The sequence below is a fragment of the Oncorhynchus tshawytscha genome, linkage group LG08 (assembly GCF_018296145.1).
Source record: "Oncorhynchus tshawytscha isolate Ot180627B linkage group LG08, Otsh_v2.0, whole genome shotgun sequence".
Taxonomy (NCBI): Eukaryota; Metazoa; Chordata; class Actinopteri; order Salmoniformes; family Salmonidae; genus Oncorhynchus; species Oncorhynchus tshawytscha.
The window spans coordinates 73,581,984-73,601,743 of NC_056436.1; the positions used below are offsets into that span (position 1 = coordinate 73,581,984).

Consider the following 19,760-nt stretch of genomic DNA (forward strand, 5'->3'; position numbering starts at 1 on the left):
GTCTGTTTATTCCTCTTCATGCGGTGACATCGATAGACCGGTCGTGGGCCCGGGTATTGTAGCCCAGGAGTATGCTACGGTGGTAGTACAGGTGCGCTGGCCGGGCTAGCTTCACGCTAAGTGGGTGGAAGCGCTAGCCAGGAGTAATCATCTGGGGTTGCGGTTTAGCTAGATAGCTAGTTGTGAAGATCCAGCTGAAAAATGTTCCGGTTGCGGTGGGAATCCGGGGATGAATCCGGGGATGAAAAATAAATAGGTCCGTTATGCTCTGGTTAGAGTCGCGTTGTTCGAGCTGGCGAGAGCTTTCCGAGCTAAAGGTTAGCTTAGCTGATGACCGGTTAGCTGAAGACCGCTAGCATAGCTGGTGGTTAGCTGGCTAGCTTCAGTTGAGGGGTTCCGGTTCCGAAGTAAATATAAATACTTTAGGAAAAATAGCTACATTGGGTGAGGCGGGTTGCAGGAGAGTATTTGGAAGCTTAGGTTTAGCAAAATGTTTTTGAAGAGATATGCGAAGAAAAATATGTAAAAAACGAAAAATATACAGTATATACAAGGGACACGAGACAGGACAACTTACTGCTACGCCATCTTGGAGACCAGAGAACTGATGTCCTCTCTCAAAGACTAACAGATTGCTGTCAACTTGCCATTCTCTTGTTTAAAATCATCGAGCTGACCCTGGGAGAACTACAAACTGTTGATCAGGTCCTGGACCTCTCTGGTCAGGCCGTCCATTCTTTTATTCGTTGACTCCACCCGTATTTGGACAAAACACTTGAAGCTATTTTCTTTTTGTTTGTTTAAAAGATCCTCACCTGTGATGGAGAGACACCACTATCCTCAACAGCACTCCCGCCGGCTTTGGTCTTTGTCACGGTAACAGCTTAGGTTGCGCTGTTACTCCTCGCAGTTCCAGACAGGGCAGGTCACAAGGAAGATTGAAAACAACAAACAGCAGGAATCTAGACAGCCACAAGCCCGGGACAATCCGCTGTCCCAGTCACAATGGCTAACCGCGTCGCGGGCTGCATTCCAGCCCTCAAGAAAACCCTGCTAGCTTGATAGGCATCTAGCTAGCAGCAAGGTTAGCTGCTATGCCAAACAGCTCCTCAGATCCGGCTTTGGTCGGCAGGATAATTAGACAAATAGTAGCAGTCCCAGCAACTGATGCCAACCATCTCACGGGATCCAAACAAAAGGTAGCTAGTAACCTAACTTTTTCAGACTTTCAAAAACTTCATTCCAAAACTATCCTCATTCCGCAATCACATTTGTACAGCCTCATTAACCTATAGTAAAACATAAATCCCTGACTTCCATGTACACAAACATGCATAGCCTTGTCCTACCAACAGTAATTCAGCCTACCAACAGTAATTCAGCCTACCAACATATTATTACACATTACATACAAAACAGACACATGAGAGAGAGAGAGAGAGAGAGAGAGAGAGAGAGTACTAGCGCTCAAGTCCTGGTCCAGGTGCTCCAGTCTGAGTCACTGGGTCCACATTAACTCAAAATAAAGATATTTTATTAACCTTTATTTAAATGGGTTAGTCAGTTAAGATCAAATTCTTAGTTACAATGATGGCCTACCCCGCCAAAACCCTCCGCTAACCCGGACGATGCTGGGCCAATTCTTGCGGCGCCTTATGGGACTCCAGATCACGGCCATTTGTGATACAGCCCGGGATCAAACCAGGGTCTGTAGTGATGCCTCTAGCACTGAGATGCAGTGCCTTAGACCGCTGCACTTTAATAATGCAACACTGGTAGCTTTAATCAATTTCACATACTGTTTTGCCCATTTCATATATATACTGTATTCTAGTCAATTCCATCCTATTCAACTATTTAAAATATATTACAATTGAACTCATCAAGTCAGTTAAGAACAAATTCCTATTTTCAATGACAACCTAGGAACAGATATTTTACCTTGTCAGCTCGGGGATTCAATCTTGCAACCTTCCGGTTACAAGTCCAACACTCTAACCACTAGGCTACCTGCCGCCCCGATTTGTATTGATATTTATTATGGATCCCCATTAGCTGCTGCCAAAGCAACAGCTACTCTTCCTGGGGTCCAGCAAAATGAAGGCAGTTTATAAAAAAATTCAACATTACAATACGTTCACAGATTTCACAACACACTGTGTGCCCTCTGGCCCCTACTCCACCACTACCACATATCTACAACACACTGTGTGCCCTCTGGCCCCTAATCCACCACTACCACATATCTACAACACACTGTGTGCCCTCTGGCCCCTAATCCACCACTACCACATATCTACAACACACTGTGTGCCCTCTGGCCCCTAATCCACCACTACCACATATCTACAACACACTGTGTGCCCTCTGGCCCCTAATCCACCACTACCACATATCTACAACACACTGTGTGCCCTCTGGCCCCTACTCCACCACTACCACATATCTACAACACACTGTGTGCCCTCTGGCCCCTACCACTACCACATATCTACAACACACTCCACCACTACCACATATCTACAACACACTGTGTGCCCTCTGGCCCCTACTCCACCACTACCACATATCTACTGTGTGCCCTCTGGCCCCTACTCCACCACTACCACATGTGTGCCCTCTGGCCCCTACTCCACCACTACCACATATCTACAACACACTGTGTGCCCTCTGGCCCCTACTCCACCACTACCACATATCTACAACACACTGTGTGCCCTCTGGCCCCTACTCCACCACTACCACATATCTACAACACACTGTGTGCCCTCTGGCCCCTAATCCACCACTACCACATATCTACAACACACTGTGTGCCCTCTGGCCCCTAATCCACCACTACCACATATCTACAACACACTGTGTGCCCTCTGGTCCCTAATCCACCACTACCACATATCTACAACACACTGTGTGCCCTCTGGCCCCTACTCCACCACTACCACATATCTACAACACACTGTGTGCCCTCTGGCCCCTAATCCACCACTACCACATATCTACAACACACTGTGTGCCCTCTGGCCCCCACCACTAATCCACCACTACCACATATCTACAACACACTGTGTGCCCTCTGGTCCCTAATCCACCACTACCACATATCTACAACACACTGTGTGCCCTCTGGCCCCTAATCCACCACTACCACATATCTACAACACACTGTGTGCCCTCTGGTCCCTAATCCACCACTACCACATATCTACAACACACTGTGTGCCCTCTGGCCCCTAATCCACCACTACCACATATCTACAACACACTGTGTGCCCTCTGGCCCCTAATCCACCACTACCACATATCTACAACACACTGTGTGCCCTCTGGCCCCTACTCCACCACTACCACATATCTACAACACACTGTGTGCCCTCTGGCCCCTACTCCACCACTACCACATATCTACAACACACTGTGTGCCCTCTGGCCCCTAATCCACCACTACCACATATCTACAACACACTGTGTGCCCTCTGGCCCCTAATCCACCACTACCACATATCTACAACACACTGTGTGCCCTCTGGCCCCTAATCCACCACTACCACATATCTACAACACACTGTGTGCCCTCTGGCCCCTAATCCACCACTACCACATATCTACAACACACTGTGTGCCCTCTGGCCCCTAATCCACCACTACCACATATCTACAACACACTGTGTGCCCTCTGGCCCCTAATCCACCACTACCACATATCTACAACACACTGTGTGCCCTCTGGCCCCTAATCCACCACTACCACATATCTACAACACACTGTGTGCCCTCTGGCCCCTACTACCACATATCCACCACTACCACATATCTACAACACACTGTGTGCCCTCTGGCCCCTAATCCACCACTACCACATATCTACTGTACTAACTCCATGTGTATGTATAGTGCGTATGTTATCGCGTGTGTGTGTGTGTGTGTGTGTGTGTGTGTGTGTATATGCATGTGTCTGTGCCAAAGTTTGTGCTTCACAGTCAACGCTATTGTGTGTTTTCATATCTGTTTTTTAAGTATAATTTTACTGCTTGCGTCAGTTACTTAATGTGGAATAGAGTTCCATGTAGTCATGGCTCTATGTAGTACTGTGTACCTCCCATAGTCTGTTCTGGACTTGGGGACCGTGTAGAGACCTCTAGTGGCATGTGTTGTGGGGTATACATGGGTTTCCTAGCTGTGTGCTAGTAGTTTAAAAAGACAGCTCGGTGCATTCAACATGTCAACACCTCTCATAAATAAAAGTAGTGATGAAGTCAATCTTTCAGCCAGGAGAGATTGACGTGCATATTATCAATGTTAGCTCTCTGTATATCCAAGGGCCAGCCGTGCTGCCCTGTTCTGAGCCCATTGCAATTTTCCTAAGTCCTTTTTTGTGGCACCTGACCACACGACTGAACAGTAGTCAAGGTGTGACAAAACTAGGGCCTGTAGGACCTGCCTTGTTGATAATTTTGTTAAGAAGGCAGAGCATCGCTTTATTATAGACAGACTTCTCCCCATCTTAGCTACTACTGTTTATCAATATGTTTTGAGCATGACCGTTTACAATCTAGTGTTACTCCAAGCAGTTTAGTCATTTCAACTAGCTCAATTTCCACATTCTTTATTACAATATTTAGTTGAGGTTTAGGGTTAAAGTTTGTTTTGTTCCAAATACAATGCTTTTGGTTTTAGAAATATATTAGGGCTAACTTATTCCTTGCCACCCACTCTGAAACTAACTGCAGCTCTTTGTTGAGTGTTGCAGTCATGTCAGTCACTGTCGTAGCTGACATGTATAGTGTTGAGTCATCCGCATACATAGACACACTGGCCTAACTGAAAGCCAGTGGCATGTCGTTAGTAAAGATTGAAAAAAGCAAGGGGCCTAAACAGCTACCCTGGGGAATGCCTGATTCTAACTGGATTATATTTGAAAGGCTTCCATTAAATAACACCCTTTGTGTTCTGTTAGACAAGTAACCCACATTGTAGCAGGGGGTGTAAAGCCATAACACATACTTTTTTCCAGTAGCAGACTATGATCGATAATGTCAAAAGCTGCACTGAAGTCTACAAGACAGCCCCCACAATCATTTTATCATCAATTTCTCTCAGCCAATCATCAGTCATTTGTGTAAGTGCTGTGCTTGTTGAGTGTCCTTCTCAATAAGCATGCTGAAATTCTGTTGTCGATATGTTTACTGTGAAATAGCATTGTATCTGATCAAACACAATTTATTCTAGAAGTATTTGAGCCAGTGAAGGGGGATTTACTATTCTTGGGTAGCGGAATGACTTTAGCTTCCCTCCAGGCCTGAGGGCACACACTTTCCAGTAGGCTTAAATTGAAGATGTGGAAAATAGGAGTGGCAGTATCATCTGCTATTATCCTCAGTCATTTTCCATCCAGATTGTCAGACCCCGGTGGCTTGTCATTGTTGATAGACAACAATAATTGTTTCACCTCTTCCACACTAACTTTACATAATTCAAAAGTACAATTCTTGTCTTTCATAAATTGGTCCGAAATACTTGGATGTGTAGTGTCAGCGTTTGTTGCTGGCATGTCATCCATAAGTTTGCTTATCTTGCCAATGAAAAAGTAATTAAATAGTTTGTAATATCAGTGGGCTTTGTGATGAATGAGCCATCTGATTCAATGAATGAAGGAACTGAGTTGGCTTTTTTCCCCAAAAATTTCATTTAAGGTGCCCCAAAGCTTTTTACTATCATTCTTTATATAATTTATCTTTGTTTCATAGTATAGTTTCTTGTCTTTTTCTTTAGTTTCGTCACATGATTTCTTAATTTGCAGTACATTTGCCAATCAGTTGGGCTGCCAGATTTAATTGTCATACCTTTTGCCTCATCCCTCTCAACCATATAATTTTTCAATTCCTCATCAATCCAAGGGGATTTAACAGTTTTTACAGTCATTTTCTTAATGGGTGTGTGCTTATTAGTAACTGGAATAAGTAGTTTCATAAATGCGTCAAGTGTAGAGTCTGGTTGCTCCTCATTACACTCATTACACATATGAATCACTACAAAAATTATTGTATGTCCTCTTATACACCATAATAGGCCCAGCCTTTGGAACTTTGGTTTTCCTAGATATGGCTATTATATTGTGATCACTACATCCTATTGATCTGGATACTGCTTTAAAGCACATATCTGCAGCATTAGTAAAGATGTGATCAATAGATGTTAATGATTTCATTCCTGTGCTGTTTGTAACTACCCTGGTACGTTTTTTTCCTGAGTGGGCAGCTTGATGATAGCCAGTCAATATTTAAATCACCCAGAAAATATACTTATCTGTTGATATCTCATACATTATCAAGCATTTCACACATATTATCCAGATACTGACTGTCAACACTTGGTGGTCTATAGCAGCTTCCCACAAGAATGGGTTTTAGGTGAGACAGATTAACCTGTAGCCATAATACTTCAACAGTATTTAACATGAGATACTCTCTAAGCTTTACAGGAATGTCGTTCTGAATATAGAGCGCAACACCGCCCTCTTTGGCATTTCTGTCTTTTCGGTAGATGTTATAATCATGTATTGCTACCACTGTATCATCAAAGGTATTATCTAAGTGAGTTTCAGAGATAATCTGAATATGAATGTCATCTGTTACAAGCAAGTTATTGACTTCATGGACCTTGTTTCTTAGGCTATATATGTTAATATGGGCTATTTTTAGCACTTTTCTGGGTTGCTTGATTGTTTTTAATGCTTTACTGGGAAGCTTATCTATCAGAGGTGGACGTACTCATGTTATTTACATTGGAGCTGAGAGGTGAGCAGCATAAAGTTGTCTTCCTACTATTGCACACCGCCTCAGTGCTAACAGTGTAACTCTGGTTTATAGGCTCATTACTGCTTACATTAGCTGTAGGATAAACAGATGTATTAGGTGCAATTAGGGGTACATAAATTAAATTACTTTCATTGTGTTTGCCAATGCCCCTAAGACCATGTACATTTGATGCAGCATTATGACGACTCATTGTTACAATGGTAGGGATTAACTGAGCTGGTCTTGGATCATTTACCAGTCGTTGTTTCAACGTAGCCTTGAAATGCGTTGGACAGAATCCAGGAGCCAGATGATTTGGATAAACTCCGTCATTCCTGAAGAGTATCTTCTGTTTCCAGAAGGTGTCAAAGTTATCAATATAAGTGACTCCATTAGAGCTACAGTTGTCTGCTGAATCTTTCACACCCGCAGCCCAATGATGGTACTGGACCTGAAATTATTGGCCGTTTTTTGGAGTCTTTTAATGCTAAAATCAGTTCTTTAAAATCAAATTTCAAATGTACCGAGCTAGCCCACCTGATGTCGTTTGACCCCACATGGACAACGACAGTGTCAGCTCCTGGCATCTGTGGTAGAACAGTCTGAAGCAGCCTTGTTATGTCCTGTACTCGTGCTCCTGTGGTAGAACAGTCTGAAACAGCCTTGTTATGTCCTGTACTCGTGCTCCTGTGGTAGAACAGTCTGAAACAGCCTTGTTATGTCCTGTACTCGTGCTCCTGTGGTAGAACAGTCTGAAACAGCTTTGTTATGTCCTGTACTCGTGCTCCTGTGGTAGAACAGTCTGAAACAGCCTTGTTATGTCCTGTACTCGTGCTCCTGTGGTAGAACAGTCTGAAACAGCCTTGTTATGTCCTGTACTCGTGCTCCTGTGGTAGAACAGTCTGAAACAGCCTTGTTATGTCCTGTACTCGTGCTCCTGTGGTAGAACAGTCTGAAACAGCTTTGTTATGTCCTGTACTCGTGTGCTCCTGTGGTAGAACAGTCTGAAACAGCCTTGTTATGTCCTGTACTCGTGCTCCTGTGGTAGAACAGTCTGAAACAGCCTTGTTATGTCCTGTACTCGTGCTCCTGTGGTAGAACAGTCTGAAACAGCCTTGTTATGTCCTGTACTCGTGCTCCTGTGGTAGAACAGTCTGAAACAGCCTTGTTATGTCCTGTACTCGTGCTCCTGTGGTAGAACAGTCTGAAACAGCTTTGTTATGTCCTGTACTCGTGCTCCTGGTAGAACAGTCTGAAACAGCCTTGTTATGTCCTGTACTCGTGTTCCTGTGGTAGAACAGTCTGAAACAGCTTTGTTATGTCCTGTACTCGTGCTCCTGTGGTAGAACAGTCTGAAACAGCTTTGTTATGTCCTGTACTCGTGCTCCTGTGGTAGAACAGTCTGAAACAGCCTTTGTTATGTCCTGTACTCGTGCTCCTGTGGTAGAACAGTCTGAAACAGCCTTGTTATGTCCTGTACTCGTGCTCCTGTGGTAGAACAGTCTGAAACAGCCTTGTTATGTCCTGTACTCGTGCTCCTGTGGTAGAACAGTCTGAAACAGCTTTGTTATGTCCTGTACTCGTGTTCCTGTGGTAGAACAGTCTGAAACAGCTTTGTTATGTCCTGTACTCGTGCTCCTGTGGTAGAACAGTCTGAAACAGCTTTGTTATGTCCTGTACTCGTGCTCCTGTGGTAGAACAGTCTGAAACAGCCTTGTTATGTCCTGTACTCGTGCTCCTGGGTAGCACAGTCTGAAACAGCCTTGTTATGTCCTGTACTCGTGCTCCTGTGGTAGAACAGTCTGAAACAGCCTTGTTATGTCCTGTACTCGTGCTCCTGTGGTAGAACAGTCTGAAACAGCTTTGTTATGTCCTGTACTCGTGCTCCTGTGGTAGAACAGTCTGAAACAGCCTTGTTATGTCCTGTACTCGTGCTCCTGTGGTAGAACAGTCTGAAACAGCCTTGTTATGTCCTGTACTCGTGTTCCTGTGGTAGAACAGTCTGAAACAGCTTTGTTATGTCCTGTACTCGTGCTCCTGTGGTAGAACAGTCTGAAACAGCTTTGTTATGTCCTGTACTCGTGCTCCTGTGGTAGAACAGTCTGAAACAGCTTTGTTATGTCCTGTACTCGTGCTCCTGTGGTAGAACAGTCTGAAACAGCTTTGTTATGTCCTGTACTCGTGCTCCTGTGGTAGAACAGTCTGAAACAGCTTTGTTATGTCCTGTACTCGTGCTCCTGTGGTAGAACAGTCTGAAACAGCCTTGTTATGTCCTGTACTCGTGCTCCTGTGGTAGAACAGTCTGAAACAGACTTGTTATGTCCTGTACTCGTGCTCCTGTGGTAGAACAGGGTTTTTGCCTTGGGGACCGAGATGTTTCTCACCATAGAGTTGCCTATGATTAAAGCTGGTGATGTTGAATGGGCTGGTCTCTCAGGCAGCCTAACTGTCTGGTGAGGCTGGGAGCTCCGAAGATCTGAACCAGAAGTAGAAGCCACCGGAGAGGGAGAAAGAACCGAGGACGAAGACGCTGGATTGCTATACATATTCTATTCTTGCCTACGTGTTCTTCAGATATACTATATATTCCATCCACATACTGTCCATAATGGGATGTATAGACACACTGGCCAGTATATTTATACTGATTTGTGTGTATTGCTGTGTATTGTTAGATATTACTGCACCGTTGGAGCTAGGAATACAAGCATTTCACTACACCTGCTAAATATGTGTATGTGACCAATGAAATTTGATTTGATTTCAATGTAAAATGCGGCTCGCTAATGCACAAAAAAATATTGTTTTTGCCCAGTGAGATGCTTCTGAACCTCTTCTGATCCAAGGTGGCGTAGCAGCGGGATGTCTGCTTTGATTGTCTTGTCCCGTCCCCTGTATATATAGTTTTTCTTCGCATATATTTGTATTATTTTTTAATCTCATGTTCTATCTACGGACTGACCATGCTCTCCTGCATCCCACCTCACCCAATGTGGTATGGATCTGCTATTTTTACACTTTTGAACCGGAACCCCCTTCAGAAGCCTGCTAGCTAGCTAGTAGTCAGTTAGCCACTGCTAGCGGTCTTATTTCTTATTTGTTTTTTGAAGTTACAAGCATGAAACTTTGAATATAGACTGCTGACACCCTGTGGAAACCATAGGAATTGCACTATTTTAGAATATGAGCTTTCTCTTGTATTTCTAAGAGGATGTTCTGGTTGGTTTTTCTTTGGATTTTCTCCTACCATATCTATTGTGTTATATTCTCCTACATTATTTTAACATTTCTACAACCTTCAAAGTGTTTTCGTTCCAATGGTACCAATAATATGCATATCCTGGCTTCAGGGCCTGAGCTACAGGCAGTTTGCTTTGGGCATGTCATTCAGTCGGAAATGGAGAAAAAGGAGCCTGATGCCTAAGAAAAAGCATCTCCAATCCAAAATTAAATCTAGAATCGGCTTTCTATTTCGCAACAAAGCCTCCTTCACTCATGCCACCAAACATACCCTCGTATAACTGACTATCCTACCGATCCTTGACTTTGGCGATGTCATTTACAAAATAGCCCCCAACACTCTACTCAGCAAACTGGATGTAGTCTATCACAGTGCCATCCGTTTTATCCCCAAAGCCCTATATACTACCCACCACTGCGACCTGTATGCTCAAGGTTGGCTGGCCCTTACTACATATCCGTCACCAAACCCACTGGCCCCAGGTCATCTATAAGTCTTTGCTCGGTAAAGCCCCGCCTTATCTCAGCTCACTGGTCACCGTAGCAACACAGACCCGTAGCACGCTCTCCAGCAGGTATATTTCACTGGTCATGCCCAAAACCAACGCTTCCTTTGGCCGCCTTTCCTTCCAGTTCTCTGCTGCCAATGACTGGAACTAATTGCAAAAATCTCTGAAGCTGGAGTCTTATATCTCCCTCACTAACTTTAAGCATCAGCTGTCAGAGCAGCTTACCGATCGATCACTGTACCTGTACACAGCCAATCTGTAAATTGCACACACGACTACCTCATCCCCATATTATTACTTACTCTCTTGCTCTTTTGCACCCCAGTATCTCTACTTGCACATTCATCATCTGCACATCTATCACTCCAGTATTAATGCTAAATTTGTATTATTTCTGCCGCTAGGGCCTATTTTTTGACTACCTCCCTACTCTTCTACATTTGCACACACTGTATACATTTCTATTTTTATTTTGTGTTGTTGATTGTACGTTTGCTTATGTGTAACTCTGTGTTGTTGTTTTTGTCGCATTGCTTTGCTTTATCTTGGCCAGGTTGCAGTTGTAAATGAGAACTTGTTCTCAACTGGCCTACCTGGTTAAATAAAGGTGAAATAAAAAAATTACCTGGCAAAGGGTAGCTAACTAGAATGCAGGTGACTGGTTAGCTACGGGGAAGCAAAAAATAGAGTAGTCTGTGCGATGAGTATAATTGGAACCAGGGCAGAGCCTGTCTGCCCACACTCATCACTTGCTCCCCCTCAGCTCACCAGCTGATGTAGGCTGTGTGTGCTGGGTGTGGCTCGTCCTTCCCACTGCTGAACAGAACTGTGCTGCGCATCTGTGCTGCTAATATTAATGGTGGTTATCACTGAAAAGCTCTCAATCTCTCCAAAAACGATTGTCCAGTCCACTTAGTAGTCGGATTTTAGGTTAAGGCATTAACTCTTAAGGTTAGGCATTGGTTAAGGTAATGGTTCAGGTTTGGGATAGGCATAAAGCAAAAATATAAAATTCAATTTTCTATAGCTGGATTCGAATATGCAGCCTTTGGCACCAAAGGCAGATGCTTACGCCCATCCGTCATCCCCCATCCACCATTCCCATCCACCATCTACCATCCACCATCCACATCCACCATCCACATCCCCATCCGCCATCCCCATCCGCCATCCCCATCCGCCATCCCCATCCACCATCCCCATCCCCTTCCCCTTCCCCATCCACCATCCACATCCCCATCCAACATCCACCATCCCCATCCACCATCCCCATCCACCATCCACCCTCCCCATCCACAACGAAACCTCCTTGAATGTAACAGCGCTCACTGTTGCCCCTAGTGGACGGTTTCAACGTAATCTCCCGATGTCCTCAGACATGGGTGGATGTTGAATCCTGACTTGTATCACAGGTGACCTGGCTGGGAGATACTTAAATCACACCAGATAATTTCACTGGATTATTTACATGCATTTTTAGCTGCCTTTGTATTTTATTTACATGTTATACGTACATCGACTGTATCACTCGATGCCATTGACTGAGAGGACATTTATTACGTATATTTTTTCTCCAGACCCTACGTCATTGATCCTCAACCAGGACAAAACAGTTGAAGACTATTGTATCCAATTGTTACTGCTCCTATGGTGTTCTTCTAGAGGTTGCAGGAGTATATTTAACATTTGGAGTGAGAGCTCATAAATATGTCATAAACGTTCAACCCAGATTCCAAAGTATTCCTTTTGGAGGTTGCGTTGCAATCGTTTGACGTCATGATTGAGTTCACGGGCCTATGATGCCTGCTAGAAAGGAATGCTGATGTTAGTGAAATGTTAGAATGTGGTGGCCATTTGAGAAGTCAGATAGAGCTGGGGGGCTGAAACTCTGTGAGACCAGACTGCCTTATATAAACACTTTCTTCACTAGAATCCTTGTCAGTGACTTGCATCACAATGTTGATGACAACATCCTGTTTCCTGCTAGCTTAGTGATCAGGGCCTATTGTGGTCCTGTCACATCATGGCTGTCAAGCTTTCAATGGCTGTCTATAAGGTCTAGTCTAGATAAGGGTCCCAGGTGCCTATTCTCTTCTCTTTGTCCTACCTTATCGGGCTCTCTATCCCCCACCTCCCTCTCTCCCCTCCTCTGTCTGTTTGTCCTCCCCTTGTCACTTTATTTTTGTCTCCACGATTCCTCAAGATTAGAAGGGGGAAGGAGGAATTTAAAAACAGAGGGAGTAGGTATTGATGTGTCAGAGTAGATGATTAATATCTGCCACTGTGTGTGTGTGTGTGTGTGTGTGCCAGATATCTATACCTATCACAATGCCACCAGTCCACGTCTTCTTCTGCTTTTGGAGGGTGAGTCAGAGATGGTTGGCAACACAATACACAACACTAGGGCCAAATACAGTGCATTCAGAAAGTATTATTTTTCCATATTTTGTTCCGTTACAGAAATATTCTAAAATTGATTACATTAATCGTTTTCCTCATCAATCTACCCATAATACCCCATAATGACATCACAATACGCCATAATAACAAAGTGAAAACAGGTTGTTACAAATACTGAAAAACTGAAATACCTTATTTACATAAGTATTCAGACCCTTTGCTATGAAACTCCAAATTGAGCTCTGGTGCATTGTGTTTCCATTGATCGTCCTTGAGATGTTTCTACAACTTGATTGAAGTCCATCTGTGGTAAATTCAATTGATTGCACATGATTTGGAAAGGCACACACCTGTCTATGTAATGTCCTACAGTTGACAGTGGATGTCAGAGCAAAAACCAAGCTATAGGCCTTTGTGGTAGATAGGCAAGACGGAAGCCACTCCTCAGTAAAAGGCACATGACAGCCCGCTTGGAGTTTGCCAAAAAGGCACCTAAACGACCCTAAGACCATGAATACCAAGCCTGAATACCAAGCGTCACATCTGGAGGAAACCAGGCACCGCTCATCACCTGGCCAATACCATCCCTACGGGGAAGCATAGTGGTTGCAGCAGCATGCTGTGGGGATGTTTTTCAGCGGCAGGGGCTGGGAGACTAGTCAGGATCGAGGGAAAGATGAACGGAGCAAGGTACATACAGATCATTGATGAAAATCTGCTCCGGAGCACTCAGGAACTCAGACTGGGGTTACGGTTCACCTTCGGTTCACCTTCCAACAGGACAACAAACCTAAGCACACAGCAGGAGTCAAGTCTCTGAATGTCCTTGAGTGGCCCAGCCAGAGCCCAGACTTAAACCTGGTCGAACAACTCTGGAGAGTCCTGAAAATAGCTGTGCAGTGATACTCCCATTCCAACCCGACAGTGCTTGAGAGGATCTGCAGAAAAGAATGGGAGAAACTCCCCAAATACAGGTGTGCCAAGTTTGTAGCGTCATACCCAAGAAGATTCAAGGCTGTAATTGCTGCCAAAGGTGCTTCAACAAAGTACTGAGAAAGGGTCTGAATACTTATGCAAATGTATTATTTTAGTTTTCATTTCATTTTATAAATGTGAAATCATTTCTAAAAAAACTGTTTTTGCTTTGTCATTATGGGATATTGTACTTAGATTGATCAGGGAAAAAAACGATTCAATTAATTTTTTAATAAAGCTGTAACAACAAAATGTAGAAAAGGTCAAGTGGTCTGAATACTTTCCGAATGCACTGTAGAGGGAAATTACCATAGCTGTGGCGTAGAAGTGGACCTGCCTTTGAATATGATCATATGACACATTTTTAGAATATAACTGATATTTTGAAGAGTTGTGTTAACAATGTGGTTTCTGGGCCTTTAGGCCAAGAGAAAACAGCCTTTTCTTTGCATCACAACATAGCAACCGTTGGAAAAGACCAGGGAGGGAGTGGCGTAATGGGTTAGGCACAGACCTGAATGATCATCGAAGTGAGTGTGTACTAACAAGATTTAGGAACATAATTCGGTAGATTGTGTGGTCTGTCGCTCCGCCCCTCACATTCTTTTTTGAGGGAGACTTCCAAGAACCTTCAAGGGAAAAATCTAATATCCATTCACACTGTGTAGGCTACAAACACTATAGTTAGATAAGTATGTGCTCTTAAACCGCGTAATAACCATGCAGTGCTTCGAGTCCCGTTTGTGTCGGAAAAGACTGACGAAAATCTGATTGTTTAAGCCTCTGGGTAAATACCGCCAAAGACTAATGCCGGATTTTATCCAACACCGCTGGATGATGTCGTGCGCTCATTGACACTGATTCCCATCCTCGAACGCGGGAGAGAAAATGTGGAAAGAGGAATATGACTGTCATTTCGACTTGCTTCTCGAACTTCTGTAAGTATTTTTTATGGTTTCGCCCACAGATAAGTTGTTCTGAAGTTTCTTGTGTCAGTCAGACTCAGAATAAACGGGAGTGTGTGCTGTATTTGCAATTACAATATTGAGCGGAACAGTTTTGACAGACGTTGCAAATCAACTAAAGCATGGATATGCCACTAAACAGTTTAATAACACTTTCATGAAAAATGTGGCTACTTGAAGTATAATTGCCATACGTTTGAGAATAGCTAATTGACTATGCCGTATAAAAAAACGTTACAATGAACTATCTGTATGATTCGAACTTTGGTCAGTTTATAATGGGTTTGTAACGCGGATGAACACATTTGAACCATCTCTGTTGACCCAATACATTTGAACCATCTCTGTTGACCCAATACATTTGAACCATCTCTGTTGACCCAATACATTTGAACCATCTCTGTTGACCCAATACATTTGAACCATCTCTGTTGACCCAATACATTTGAACCATCTCTGTTGACCCAATACATTTGAACCATCTCTGTTGACCCAATACATTTGAACCATCTCTGTTGACCCAATACATTTGAACCATCTCTGTTGACCCAATACATTTGAACCATCTCTGTTGACCCAATACATTTGAACCATCTCTGTTGACCCAATACATTTGAACCATCTCTGTTGACTCAATACATTTGAACCATCTCTGTTGACCCAATACATTTGAACCATCTCTGTTGACCCAATACATTTGAACCATCTCTGTTGACCCAATACATTTGAACCATCTCTGTTGACCCAATACATTTGAACCATCTCTGTTGACCCAATACATTTGAACCATCTCTGTTGACTCAATACATTTGAACCATCTCTGTTGACCCAATACATTTGAACCATTTCTGTTGACCCAATACATTTGAACCATCTCTGTTGACCTTGCTACACATTGCTCACTCTTATGGGAGACTGGCAACAACGTTGTTCAACATGCCCCTAGGAATTAACAAGCTGCTCTGTTTCCTTTTTAAAAAAGTGACTATAATTCCTTTGCCTTTATCAGTTATTGTCACGGCAGTATACTGTATTGTCACGGCAGTATACTGTATTGTCACGGCAATATACTGTAGTGTCACGGCAGTATACTGTAGTGTCACGGCAGTATACTGTATTGTCACGGCAGTATACTGTATTGTCACGGCAGTATACTGTAGTGTCAGTATACTGTAGTGTCACGGCAGTATACTGTATTGTCACGGCAATATACTGTATTGTCACGGCAGTATACTGTATTGTCACGGCAGTATGTATGTCACTGTAGTGTCACAGCAATATACACACGGCAGTATACTGTAGTGTCACGGCAGTATACTGTAGTGTCACGGCAATATACTGTATTGTCACAGCAATATACTGTAGTGTCACGGCATATACTGTAGTGTCACGGCAATATACTGTAGTGTCACAGCAATATACTGTAGTGTCACGGCAGTATACTGTAGTGTCACGGCAGTATACTGTAGTGTCACGGCAATATACTGTAGTGTCACAGCAATATACTGTATTGTCACGGCAATACCCTGTAGTGTCACGAAGTATACTATATTGTCACGGCAATATACTGTAGTGTCCCGGCAGAATTGTCACTGCAATATACTGTATTGTCACGGCAATATACTGTAGTGTCACGGCAGTATACTGTATTGTCACGGCAGTATACTGTAGTGTCACGGCAGTATACTGTAGTGTCACGGCAATATACTGTAGTGCAGCATCAGTGAATGCTGTGTTATTTTAGAAGTGTTGGGGTTTGAATAACAGAATGAGACTGAGGGGGCAGTAGGTTATGAATGATCCAGTGGTATATTACACTGGTGTTGTGTTGGATCGCTTAATGCTGAGTCCTTGGTATTATTCCATCAAGACATTGCACAGAGGATGCCAGTGATTGCACGTATAGCTACAAGCCTCAGTTATGAAACACACAGACACACACACCCCTACTCATAAATAACATGCACACTCACCCCTTTTTCTAACACAGACACACACACACACACTCAGACACAGACAGACAGACAGACAGACAGACAGACAGACAGACAGACAGACAGACAGACAGACAGACAGACAGACAGACAGACAGACAGACAGACAGACAGAAACACACTCAGACACAGACAGACAGACAGACAGACAGTTACAGACAGACAGACAGACAGACAGACAGACAGACAGACAGACAGACAGACAGACAGACAGACAGACAGACAGACAGACACAGACAGACAGACAGACAGACAGACAGACAGACAGACAGACAGACAGACAGACAGACAGACAGAAACACACTCAGACACAGACAGACAGACAGACAGACAGACAGACAGACAGACAGACAGACAGACAGACAGACAGACAGACAGACAGACAGACAGACAGACAGACAGACAGACAGACAGACAGACAGAAACACACACAGACACAGCCCTCATGCTCTTCACCTGACACACCCTTGCTGGTCTAGGTTTGGATGGCACACAGTACAACTGAAAGAGAGATTACTATGTGAGTCACAGACATGCTGTCTCATGCTCTAAGTATGAGCTCAAAAAACAGACACACACAGACACACACACACACAGACACACACACGCACACTGATTCACTTTTAAATGAGCTTACTATTCAGGGGAAATCTACTCATGACTTCTCAAATGCATAATAGTTACAATGAAAGGTACATGGAACTGTACTGTAGTTCACTTCATCCAAGATAAAGATCAAGGGTCAAAATCCATATTGAATGGCAGTGGCTGTGAGTCAGTGTCTTTGTTCTAAATGGCCCTGGTCAAAAGTACTATAGGGAATACGGTTCAATTTAGGACTGTGTGTTGTGCAGTTGATGGACATTGTATGTCTTCACTGCTGTGACTCCCAGGCTGGCACGAGTTGTTCATTATTCAGGAGATCGACAATTTTCTTATGAACAGAAATGTGGTTAGGATTAGGCATGGTGGCCAACGTGGAGAGTAGCTTAGGGAAATGCATCTGTAAGATATGAAGATAAAAAAACACATGTTGTAGCCTAGGGGCAGGTTTGGACATCTTTTGGCGATAGTGTGAGGCTTGTGCTCATTGCATGCTGTTGCCTAGTTGAGGGTTGTGGGTAATTGTGATGTAGGCGACATCAACCTGGGAAGGGCAGTAATTGCACATGCATGTGAAAGATAATGATGAATAGAATGGCAATTATTTTGTTGATAGCTCCTCGCCTGTCTTAAGCTGGGGGAAGAAAAGTACACCTTCCTTGTACAGAGGGAGGTATGAGTACCTAGTCTCCTTTGGGGATAGTTCCATCCTTGCGCGAGGCTTGTGCTCAAGGCACGTTGTTGCCTGCAGTGAGGATTGTGGGTAATTGTGAGGTAGGAGACATCAACCTGGGAGGGGTAGTATTTGTGCCTGTCATCTCTCCTTCTAGGACACCGGGTTCCGCCGCCCGTTGTGTCCACGGCAACCGACACATTACCGTGCAAAGGCGTATTGAATGTAGGAATGAATGAAGTCGATCTAATTAGATTATGCAGAACAATCCGGATCGTTTATAGAGAGAATTTTGACAATATCAAAGAGACACTTAAAATGGTAGGGTCGACCAGTACACCTTGTCTGGTCTGGTATTGAGGCCTTTAACGTTTGTTTTTACCACTATTTCAGTACTGTTTGTTTAGGATGTTTTATGTGTTTTTGGTTAGAGGGATAGAGAGATATAAGGACTGTGTCTCAGATATTCTATCTTTGTGTCTTCAGGGGATTTTTATTATTGAATCAGGGTTATATGAGAAAAATCATATCTAATTTGCCATGTAACTTTCGTGTTGATAAAATATCACACATTCGTATATTTCTTATCGTATCTGTTTGTTTATTCTTGTCTAATGAAATGGACAGGTTTTTCTTTAGAGGACATTATGTCATTAAGGGTCTTGAAATTGGAGTTTATAGCTCCCATATATCATCATAACATTCTATATTTTCATCTTCATGACTGCCAGTCAGTGGTCCTGCTAGGGCACTGTTCTGTGAGGCAGGTAGGTGCCATACTATCAGCTCACTAAGGCTGTCATGTTGGTTGGTCCACAGAGATCTGTCTGTGTGTGTTGTGTTCTTAACAATGCCAACCTCACATGTTGCAAGGTCCACAGTTATCAAGTGGAGAGTGTCTGTCCTAATCTCTGAATGTCCCTGTGTGCGTCCTCCTCAGTGATACCAACGTCACTGACGTGCTGTCGGACTCAGAGCCGAGCGGTCTGGAGCAGCTGGAGAGAGGCAGCACGGACACCCTTGCCAACGGTTGCCGTGCCGAATGTAACGCCGCCAAACGCCTTGCCAAGCGCCTGTTCTACCTGGAGGGCTTCAAACGCTGCGATGTGGCACGCCACCTGGGAAAGAAGTGCGGTTTCAGGCATACACCCCCCCCAAGACCACACACACACGCACAAGACCACACACACACGCACAAGATCACACACACAAGACCAAACACACACAAGACCGAACACACACTATACCACACACACACAACATCAAACACACACAAGACCAAACACACACAAGACCACACACACAAGATCAAACACACACAAGACCAAACACACAAGACTACACACACACACACACACACACACAGTCATTCAGTTAGTCACTGATACACATGCATGTCTCACAGTGTTTATGTTGTATTTTGTATCATCTTGAACTTCATATTGATCTTTCTCTCTCTCTCTCTCTCTCTCTCTCTCTCTCTCTCTCTCTCTCTCTCTCTCTCTCTCTTTCTCTCTCTCTCTTTCTATCGCTCCCGTCCCTCCCTTCTCTTTCCTCCTCTCTCTCTCTCTCCCTCCCCCATCCCTTCTCTCTCTGTCTATCAT

General features: G+C 43.8%; 1 protein-coding gene across 2 annotated transcripts in view; it reads left to right on the plus strand.

The window, feature by feature from the left end:
• LOC112257023 (PH and SEC7 domain-containing protein 2-like) overlaps positions 1 to 19,760 on the plus strand; it is a 78,797-nt gene that overhangs the window by 41,389 nt on the left and 17,648 nt on the right. For both annotated transcript variants that reach the window (XR_006083932.1, XM_042325936.1), the window contains exon 4: positions 19,097 to 19,285. Coding sequence is in view for 1 of the 2 variants with exons in the window: in XM_042325936.1 (XP_042181870.1) it covers positions 19,097 to 19,285 (189 nt within the window). In the remaining variant the exon portion in view is untranslated. The remainder of the gene's footprint in view (positions 1 to 19,096; positions 19,286 to 19,760) is intronic.